Source organism: Podarcis raffonei, chromosome 4 (genome assembly GCF_027172205.1).
Source record: "Podarcis raffonei isolate rPodRaf1 chromosome 4, rPodRaf1.pri, whole genome shotgun sequence".
NCBI lineage: Eukaryota > Metazoa > Chordata > Lepidosauria > Squamata > Lacertidae > Podarcis > Podarcis raffonei.
Window position 1 is genome coordinate 15877934 of NC_070605.1, and position 11137 is coordinate 15889070.

The 11137-nt window shown below is 45.9% G+C and overlaps 1 protein-coding gene across 1 annotated transcript in view; it reads right to left on the reverse strand.

The window, feature by feature from the left end:
- CTSC (cathepsin C) overlaps positions 1-10033 on the reverse strand; it is a 29471-nt gene extending 19438 nt beyond the window's left edge. Inside the window, exons 1-2 of the mRNA XM_053385549.1 lie at positions 9610-10033; positions 1194-1339 (exon numbers count right to left, since the gene is read on the reverse strand). Of these exons, the coding sequence (XP_053241524.1) occupies positions 1194-1339; positions 9610-9787 (324 nt within the window). The 5' untranslated portion in view covers positions 9788-10033. The remainder of the gene's footprint in view (positions 1-1193; positions 1340-9609) is intronic.
- Positions 10034-11137: the final 1104 nt, after the last annotated feature.

Below are 11137 nucleotides of genomic sequence, written 5' to 3' on the forward strand. Positions count from 1 at the left end.
GATCCCTTCTGATGTAGCACGGTCAACTAACAGGCATCCACAAGCTCTACCATTTAGGAGAACAAACCCCATTGTCTTGCATGTTCCTAGAAGGGTCTCACCAAGCAAGTCCTAACCACCCCTAGTTTGCATAAATGCCCACTGTCCTGCGACATCATGGGGCAATGGCAACCTTTGGCCGGAAGAGTCAAGGCTGTGTTTTGGACCAGCTTGACCTTCACACCTGCAACCACCTCGCCCACCGTTATCGAGCGATTCTGTTGAAAACGAATTCCAGACCCATCCAAAAGCTTCTGCAGCAGGCACAGGCAGGCCTGTAAACAAGACCTTTGCACCAGGAGATTCCTTACTCAGAAGCCTGTTTTAAAGTTCTCCTGGAAACGGCAAGGAGCAAACAGGCATTTCGACAGAGAGTTGAAGGTCTGCAGCGAATTGCCAGCTTTCTTGGCTTCCAAAGACAGACCAACAAAGCTTAGTGAAAAATATGGCAAGTTTAAGAATCTAAACATGTGTTCAACGGGAGAGCTTTGTCCAATCCAGAACTGCTCCTCTGCTCACTCTTCAAATAGGCTGTACAGAGACGCGGGTGGCACCATGGTCAAAACCACCAAGCCTCTTGGGCTTGCCAAACAGAAGGTCAGTAGTTCGAATCCCCGCAATGGGGTGAGCTCCCGTTGCTCTGTCCCAGCTCCTGCCTACCTAGCAGTTCGAAAGCACGCCAGTGCAAGTAGATAAATAGGTGCCGCTGTGGCGGGAAGGTAAATGGTGTTTCCGTGCACTCTGCTTCTGTCACAGTGTTCCGTTGTGCCAGAAGCGGTTTAGTCATGCTGGCCACATGACCCAGAAAGCTGTCTGTGGACAAATGCCGGCTTCTTCGGCCCGAAAAGTGAGATGAGTGCCGTACCCCATGGTCGCTTTGACTGGACCAAACCATCCACGGGGCATTTACGCTTTACCTTATGGAGACATCATGTATTATACTCAGTGTTTTTCTTCTAGAAAAAAAGCTGCCAATATTGCGTACTCTTGAGTACCCCCAGGAATATAAGCACCGATTATACTCCTTCCATTTTGCCAACAAGAATTTCAAAGTTTGGAAGAGCCCTTTAATCCCAACATATTCTGGAGGAAAATGGTGCAGAGGTATTATTATTATTATTATTATTATTATTATTATTATTATGCTACATTACCTTAAAAAATGCAAACCACTTGTAGTTGTTCAGCACAACCTCAAAGCCTTGGTTGTAAATTATCGTGAAGAAGCCAAAGTTCCCTTGATCGTCCTGAGCAACATCGAGTTTCTGAAGGTTAACGACAACTTTTTTCTCCACAGCCCCTGGAAAGAAGCAGCAAAGAGAATTTTCACCATTTTTGGGGGGGAGGGGAACCAGTCTGAAGAAGCAAGCTGGCCAATGCACAAATGCAACAGTAACACAGCCCTGCAATTATACACTGGCCCGGTAGGCACAAGGGACCAGGCACTGCAGGCAAGGCTAGTGAGCAGGGGCGCCAGAAGGGATGAACAGTCATGTCCTTTTTCTGTGCCCAGCATAGGAATCAAGCGGAGGTGGTAACAGTCTTTATTTCCATCAATGCTTTGTAAACCTCTTTGAAGTTTAAAATAGAAAATCAAGCCGTGAATAAATTTTACAAAATAAATAAATACAGTGGTACCTTGGGTTAAGAACTTCATTTGTTCTGGTAAAGGTAAAGGGACCCCTGACTGTTAGGTCCAGTTGCGGACGACTCTGGGGTTGCAGCACTCATCTCGCTTTACTGTACAGCTTCCGGGTCATGTGGCCAGCATGACCAAGCCACTGTTGGCGAACCAGAGCAGTGCACGGAAATGCCGTTTACCTTCCTGCCAGACCTATTTATCTACTTGTAGTTTGATGTGCTTTCGAACTGCTAGGTTGGCAGGAGCTGAGACCGAACAACTGGAGCTCACCCTGTCACGGGGATTCGAACTGCTGACCTTCTGATCGGCAAGTCCTAGGCTCTGTGGTTTAACCCACAGCCCCACCCGTGTTCTGGAGGTCCATTCTTAACCTGAAATTGTTCTTAACCTGAGGTACCACTTTACCTAATGGGGCCTCCCACTGCCGCCGCGCCGCCAGAGCATCATTTCTGTTCTCATCCTGAAGCAAAGTTCTTAACCTGAGGTACTATTTCTGGGTTAGCAGAGTCTGTAGCCTGAAGCGTCTATAATCTGAAGTCTGTAACCCAAGGTACTACTGTATCACGTTGCTTGGGTGATCTTCCTCCAAATCATTCAGGACAACACAGAGAGATCTTTCTTCACCCTCATTTTATCCCTACAACCACCCTGTGAGGACTACTAGGTTGGAAAACTGTGTCTGGACCCCGGGAGTTTCAAGCCAGGGCAGGGATTTGAACCCATGTTCTTTGTTCTGGTCTGACATGCTCACCTTTATGAATGGGCTTAGATGCATACAATCTCAAGGCATGGCCTGAAGGCATGTAATACATCTATTTTGCTGAAGATCATAGAATCTTAAGTGTTGGAAGGGACCCAAGGGTCATCCAGCCCAGCCCCACCTGCAAAGCAGGAATCTCAGCTAAAGCATCCATGCGAGAGCATACAAGATAAGCAGCTCTGGGTCTGGCCAGTACCTGGATAGGATTGATTGACTGATTGGTGGCATTTATACCGCGCTAAAAAAGGTTCCTGAATTAGTGGGCCTGCCGCAGCAGAACTGATCAAATGACATCCAGTTCCATGATGGAAGAAAAGCCATGTATAAATTTAAGAAAATAAATGTATTCAAACTGCGGTGTGAAGCAAACCATATATTTTTTAAGCGATTCAGGACTTTGGACATGATTGCATAATCCAGTTTCATGCTCTTCCAATATAGATGCAGCAGGCATCTTCTATAACAACTTTTAATAATTTGCCAAAAACTGTTTAATGTGTTGAGACAATTAATTAATTGTTAGCTGGGGATTTGTGATTTTAATTTTCGATGTGTCTTTGCGCATATATAAATTGTTGTGCACCACATTGATATTTTTTTTTTATGAGACTGTGGTATGTGAGTATTTTCTTTTTAACATATAATTAAAAATCTAGAATTCTGGTCCAATAAGTATTATTTTTAATGAAACTGTGGTAAGTATTTTTCTTTTACAGTACGTATAATTAAAAATGTAGAATTCAGGCCCAATAAATATTTCCATTTCTGCTGCTTAAAGCTGTAAGACATAAAACCTAAATTTTAAAAACTGCTGTCTGGAATCATGTGAGGGTCAGGAGGAAGGCAAACTGCATTGTTCACTCTTTCAGGGACCTTGTGACCATGACTAATGTAGAGAAGTGCTGGTGTAAAAAATAAAGAAAAAACACAGTTCCCTTCAGCAAATCACCATTCCCCTTTTGACCATTTTCTATCTACTTCCTCCTCTGCACTTCAGACAAAGTGGCCAACATCCTGAGCGGGGTGAACCATGTTCTCCAATCAGCACTGGTGCTATTAAGACAAGTGCTTCCAGTAAAACCAAATTTGACCCAAATTGGAGCTGCCTGTAGACCCAAGCAATCCAGTTCAAACAAAACCCACCCTCTGCAAATAGGGGCTTGTAAGTTTTAGTTAGAGATAGACACATCCAATTTCGTTTGCTAAACCACATTACACACAGGGTTAATCTGAGGTGCAGCTGGACGTATTTTGTGTGGCATCACAAAAAACAAAAAAAAGAGCATGCAATAAGTTTTTGTGCAGCTGGGCAAATGGGATTCAACAAGGTGCGAAGTAGCTTCTAAAAAAAAGAAATAGACGAGAGAAGATAAAAAGAGCACAAAACAAATGCTGGTTCTTTTGAAATCTTCATAACCTTCTACAGTGGTACCTCGGGTTACACACGCTTCAGGTTACATACGCTTCAGGTTACAGACTCCGCTAACCCATAAATAGTACCTCGGGTTAAGAACTTTGCTTCAGGATGAGAACAGAAATCACACGGCGGCAGCACGGCAGTAGCGGGGGGCTCCATTAGCTAAAGTGGTGCTTCAGGTTAAGAACAGTTTCAGGTTAAGAATGGACCTCCAGAACGAATTAAGTACTTAACCCGAGGTACCACTGTACAGATAGCACAGGGGTCAGCAACTTTTTTCAGCCGTGAGCCGGTCCACCGTCCCTCAGACCATGTGGTGGGCCTGATTATATTTTGGGGAATAAAGAATGAACGAATTCCTATGCCCCACAAATAACCCAGAGATGCATTTTAAATAAAAGTGCACATTCTACTCATGTAAAAACACCAGGCAGGCCCTACAAATAATCCAGAGATGCATTTCAAATAAAAGGACACACTCTGCTCATGTAAAAACACGCTGATTCCTGGACTGTCCGCGGGCCGGATTTAGAAGGCGATTGGGCCGGATCCTGCACCCAGGCCTTAGGTTGCCTACCCCTTGTTAACAGAGAAATCTGAAGGCTCCCTTGGGCCAAAAAACAAGGACACCAGTCAGGAATACCAGAGCAAAACAGCAGCCAGTAGGCTTGGTCTTTACTGAAGACTGTCGTAACAGGACTCCCACCTGCCACAAGGTGGAACAAGATAAAAGCCCCGAACAAAAGAGCCCCCAAACTTTTATTAGCTGCTAATCCCAATGTTAAAGGTAAAGGGACCCCTGACCATTAGGTCCAGTCATGACTGACTCTGGGGTTGCGGCGCTCATCTTGCTTTTTTGGCTGAGTGAGCCGGCATACAGCTTTCGGGTCATGTGGCCAGCATGACTAAGACGCCGTTTACCTTCCCGCCGGAGCGGTACCTATTTATCTACTTGCACTTTGATGTGCTTTCAAACTGCTAGGTTGGCAGGAGCACGGACCGAGCAATGGGAGCTCACCCCGTTGTGGGGATTCGAACTGCCGACCTTCTGATCGGCAAGCCCTAGGCTCTGTGGTTTAACCCACAGCGCCACCCCCCCCAAAAAAACTACATCACTCATACATCACGGTTACATCATGAAAGGGGAGGTCTGGTGGCAGTAATCTGAGCATCCTGGACCCTGCCCCATGGTTCTCCTTGCCCTCCACCAAACACCCAATAAGTGTAACAAAAGAGATATTTACATTTCCCTGTTTCCCTGCCAAGTTAATCACACTTTTGTCTTCATCTGGGTTTGTTATTTCTGGAATGGCTACCTGTCTGGCACTCAGGTATCAGGATGCCAGGGATTATCACTCAGGCAGAGAGGCTGCTGAGCAGCTGAGCTCACATGTCTATATGAATTTCTGAAGTTTTCCCAGTGAACCAGTACATAGATACATTTATCAGTGAATTGTTACATTTGGTATCATGCAGCAAAGGCCCTTTGAATACAGTGGTACCTCGGGTTAAGAACTTAATTCGTTCTGGAGGTCCGTTCTTAACCTGAAACTGTTCTTAACCTGAAGCACCACTTTAGCTAACGGGGCCTCCTGCTGCCGCTGCGCCGCCAGAGCACGATTTCTGTTCTCATCCTGAAGCAAAGTTCTTAACCCGAGGTACTATTTCTGGGTTAGCGGAGTCTGTAACCTGAAGCGTATGTAACCCAAGTTACCACTGTAGATAGGAAGGAACTGTGATGAAGAGTTTTGTGGGGACAAATCACAAAGGTCACAAAAGTGATTGTGCTGGTTTTGGTAGTGGGCTGCATGTGCATGATATCTGCTGGAGGGGCAACCCCCCCCAACCTTTACATAAATTCCTGCAACACCCTGAATAGCATATTATGGGACCAATTCCTTGACTACTCAGAGCCATTTATTTACATACTCAGACTGAACTCTGCTTAAACAGGCCATGTTCAATCATTACACGCTGGTACAAAATAAACAGAAGGCCACACCGCTGTGCCATGGCGCTTCCTCTCACGTTGCCATAGGGTCGTAGGATGGTAGCGTTGACCCTATGGGGTCATTTAGCCCAACCCCTCGCAATGCAAAGAATCACAGCTATGCTGAACTTGCTAAGATGCTTTTTGCTTCGAGACGGGGTTGGGGCTCAGCTTCAGTCTTATTGTTTGTGAGAGAGCCTCACCACCCAACTACAGGTTAAGAAAGGGAGATATTTCTTCCCCCTGTATAATGAAATGGGGGGGGGAGCGCCTTACTCCCCCTCCCATGGGTGTATCCAGGATTTTTCTTGGGAGGGGGCAGGTTTCCATTAGGGGCGCAGATCCACAGATTTCTATTGATTTTTACTGATTTGGAAAAGCGGCTGCCCCCCAGGCTAAGCTCATGTACCCCCCTTCTTTTCCAGGTACCTCTATTTTTTGCACCCTCCCCGTCGCATTCATTTCCCCCAATGTCCTGGCCTTTCCAACTTTCTCCGATTTTTATTTTCTTCCTTCCTGTCTCTTTCTCTGTTGATTCTTCTCTTCCTCTTTCAAGTTCTTTCAGTCGCAAAAACTTGGGGCAGGGCGGGCGACTGCTAGCTTGTGCAATGGGGGGGGGGGAAAGCTGAGAATAAACATTGCATATAGTCCTCCCCCTCCAATTTCTTATAGACCCTGATGTAATGCATACAATCAGGCTACACACAAGCTGACTTCAGTCGCCAGCTTAAAAACAACACCAAAAAACAAGCAGAGCTCCTGCATCTTTAAACAGCTGCACTACAGGCAAACTTTGCTGGGAAATTTTTATCCTGTGTGATAGGAATTTTGAGGTCTTAGATATATGGAAATGTTCATAAATGTACTAACCAAGCACGTACATAGATCAGCACAGGAAGACCAACCTGGAACCATTTTGATTCCTAAACTGAGCAAATGTTTCCTCTGCAAGGTCAAAGTGGCAAACCTCCCCTTTGTCTCTTTCCTCCCAAATCCTTTCTTAAGGACACATTTAAGATATGAATAGGGTGTGAGCCTGTGACATGGCCTAGGAACTAAGTATTTATCATTACAAAAGACTGCCCAGGCTACCCTGGCAATCCAATCAAGTAACCTGCTGGACAGGAGATAAACAACATTCAAATTTCTGTTTTAAGACCGCCTTTTTGTGATGTAGGTGTGATGTATCTGAGTGGTGGTCTTAGGTTACACCCCTTCTGTGATGTACGTATGTATGATGTTTCTGGGAGTGGTCTTGATCTACAGGATGGCAATTTCAAAAGTCTTTATAAGGCCTTGCGCACCATTTTTCTGGGTTCCTCCTCTCTCCTGCGTGTGAGGGGAGCACCCTGTTGCAACAGATGAATAAAGATCAGGCTTTCTAGCTGCTTTGCTTCTCAATATTCTCTGGTTGGCCTCTGTTATTCTCTCCTACCAATAGGGAACCTATGTAAGGACTCTATATGGGCTCTTGGATACCCCATAAGGGAAAGGGGCAATTTTTGTTTACAACACCTGGGAACAAAAAATGACACCCTCCTTTTGGTTTAAGGGTGGGACGGTCTTATCGGATGGAAGCAGACCCTGATTCACAAAGAATCACAGAATTGTAGAGTTGGAAAAGGACCATGAGGGTCATATAGTCCAACCCCCTGCAATGCAGGAATTTTTTTTTGCCCAATGTGGAACTCGAACCCGTGACCCTGAGATTAAGAGTCTCATGTTCTGCCGACTGAGCTATCAGGTGGGCAGGATAAATTCTCTGCCCAGCACACACAGAGACCCTGATAAGTAGTGAGTTGTTAGTATGCTAGTGCTGGATAGCACAACCCCAACAGTAGACCTTAAGACAGACTGGGAGAGGGATGTAACTTCAACAAAGACAAAGTGTCCATTTTCCCAGCATGCCAGATACCTGCACTCATGCACCCAAAGATTGTTGAAAAGGAAAACCCCAGCACCCATTTTTTTCCAACCACAGCATGCATGAAGGCTGGGCTCTCTTCTTTATGATTTCAGCTGCAGGACCTTTTAGGGTAGTTCTCAAAAAGTATACCTGAAGGAGCGTCTCCACCCCCATCGTTCTGCCCGGACATCTGAGGTCCAGCTCCGAGGGCCTTCTGGCAGTTCCCTCACTGTGATAAGTGATGAGGTTGCAGGGAACCAGGCAGAGGGCCTTCTCGGTGGTGGCGCCCGCCCTGTGGAATGCCCTCCCACCAGATGTCAAGGAAATAAACAACTATATGACTTTTAGAAGACATCTGAAGGCAGCCCTGTATAGGGAGGTTTTTAATGTTTGATCTTTTGCTGTGTTTAATATCCTGTTGGAAGCTGCTCAGAGTGGCTGGGGAAACCCAGCCAGATGGACGGGGTATAAGTATATATCCTGCCAGCCTAGCAGTTTGAAAGCATGCCAGTGCAAGTAGATCAACAGATACCGCTGCAATGTGAAGGTAAATGGCGTTTCCATGTACTCTTATTATTATATTTCAAGCGGGGGAAACATGCAAAACAAAGTAGTAGCTGGAAGGAACAGAGTTTGCCCTGGAAGGTCATCCCCTTGGTTTTTAATATCCCAAGGCAGGATGGGGTTGTGCAGCAGTAAGGAAAACATCTTTTAATTTTCCCAAGAGTACTGCATGAGACTCGGGGTCACTTTGAGGAAAAGATTCCTGCATTGCAGGCGTTCAGGCTAGCTGACCCTTGTGGTCCCTTTCCAACTCTACAATTCCTACGATTCTTCTCCCTTCCCTCCATGTCTGGAGCAGAAACAAGGCTGGGAGCGTCCACCAACGACCTGTTGCTCAAGAAGGTTTAGATAAGCACAAAAGCAAAAAGTCAATGTTGCTTCTGCGGTAGAAGATGTGACTCATTAACAGAATTGGAGGTTTTCATGTGTGAAGAGCTGAGTCAGGTGTGATATGCAGAGATAACTAGCTCATAGTGTACTAGTTGAATATACTCCAGTGAAGTTGAAGACATATGCTAACTTGTTAAGCTTGAGGCCAAGATGGAGCCTCAACACAGAGCAGCAGTAGAACTCTAAATACAGACATGGGGAAAACCACAACCACCTGTTTTCAGCCCCACTAGTGAGCTTCCCAGAGACATTTGGCTGTCCAAGGTTGTGGGAGGTAGAGAAATGTCCAGTTTTAGATCCATTTTGGCCTTGAAAAGGTCAGCAAACATTATGATCTTAAGGGGGGGAAGGGAAGCGGCTAGAAACTTGTAAAGCCCCGAGGATTTTTTTTAAAAGGGAGTTTGAACACGTGTTCAATCTGTGACCCTTCTAAAGCTTGCTTACTTTTGCTTTCTATTCCATTTTATTTGCACAGCATTCTACTTTCTGTCGCTGTGAAATCCAGACCCCTTTCTCCGCTGTAAAATCGCGAAATAAAATAACCCGTACCGAGCGGAGTTTGAAAACCGAATGCAAAGTTCAGCTTTGCCTCCAACAAGGAAGGAGGGGGTTTCCTGAAAATTATCCTACCCAGCAAATCTCCTAGGTAGGAAGTAAACCCTCCGGGAATACAGTGAGATTTACTTCCGAAGTCAAGGAAACGAAATCTGCCAAACCGCGCCGCTGGGCTGATTCGCCGGATGTTTTCCAAACTTGCCTTTCTATTTGTTGGCGTTGTTTTATTGGGGGAAGGAAAATAGGTCAGAATGGAAGGCAGTAACGGGAACGAGAAACGGGGATCGCTCCTGGAGGCGGAGGAAGTTGGAGAGGCGAGCGCCCTGCCCTGCGCGCTGTCACTTACCCACTTCGGAGCAGTTTATGTGCCGGCTCGGGGATCCGTGCCCCCTGCCCACCTGGAAAACCCAGGTGCCCACTAGGTCCTCGAAGGTGCAGTTGGCCGGCGTGTCGGCCCAGCTCGGCTGCAGCTGGACGAGGAAGAAGACGAGGAGGAAAGCCAGGCGCCGCGCCAAACGCGCCATCGTTGCGCCCCGAGGTTCTTGGCACGGAGGAGGAGAGCGCGCGGGGGATCAGCGAGGGGAGCAATGGGGAAAAAAAGAAGCGACCCCTTTCCCCGCTGGGCGTAAATCTGTCCCCGGAACGGCGGGGCCCTGCTAGGTCCGCCCCCCGGGCATCACGTGTGAAAGGGGGCCAGGCGCTTCCTCCTCTCCGGCTCAGAGCAGCCGAGTGCACAAAACGGCCTCCTAGCGCGGAGTCCTTTATTCCACCTGGCTCAGCCTTGGCCGCGCCGAAGGCTTGGCTCCACGTCAAATTGGGAAGGGAGCACCACGGTCATCTAGTCCAACCCTCACACAATGCTGGAAACATTTGGCCCCGCGTGGGCACTCGAACCCACGAGCCTGAGGTGTTCTCAACAGCAGTGGTTCTCTTAAAAAAAAAGTTTCAACATAACAAATTATCAAAACATATCATCTTAATTATTCCCTCCCTGTTTTCCCTTTTCTCTCCCCAAAGAACCCTCCCTCCCTCTCCCCCAGACTTCCCTCAGTTCCTCTCTCTGATTTCTCAATAAATGTTATTCTCTGCCTATTGTAAAATTATATAAATCCTAAATCCTAACATTATCTATCTATTATGTTAACAATCAATAAATTTGTGTATGCTTATTCAAAACCTGCCAAGGAGTCCAATTCATTTTGTTGTCTTTTTAAGTAGTTTGTAAAAAGTTCCCATTCTTCTTTGAAGTCACAGTTGCCCTTGTCTCACAATTAGGATATCAGTTTTGCCAATTCTGCATAATTCATCAGTTTTTCTTGCTATTGTTCTTTCGTTAGGGTTTCCTCATTCTTCCATTCTTGTGCTATCAAGACTCTTGCCACCGTTGTAAATAAATTCTTTATTTTCCTTGGCAGGTCTTTTCCTACCATCCCTAACAGAAATGCTTCTGGTTTTTTTTACAAATGTTAATTTAAACATTTTCTTTAATTCATTATATATCGTTTCCCATTTTTTAAAAAAATTCTCTGCATTCCCACAACATATGGTAAAAGGTCCCTTCTTTTTCTTTACATTTCCAACATATGTTTGACCCGGTTTTATACATTCTTCCTATCTGTACTGGTGTTATATACCTCAACAGCAGTGGTTCTCAAACTTTCCTCCGGGTCAGGTATTTGCTTGTGCTACACTGAATTTTTTAATTGTTAAGAAATACATAGGAGAACAAAAAATAAATAAATATGAAAACACTCCTAGCAGTGCTTGATTTAGGTGGCGCTGTGGGTTAAACCACTGAGCCTAGGACTTGCCAATCAGAAGGTCGGTGGTTCGAATCCCCATGACGGGGTGAGCTCCCGTTGCTCGGTCCCTGC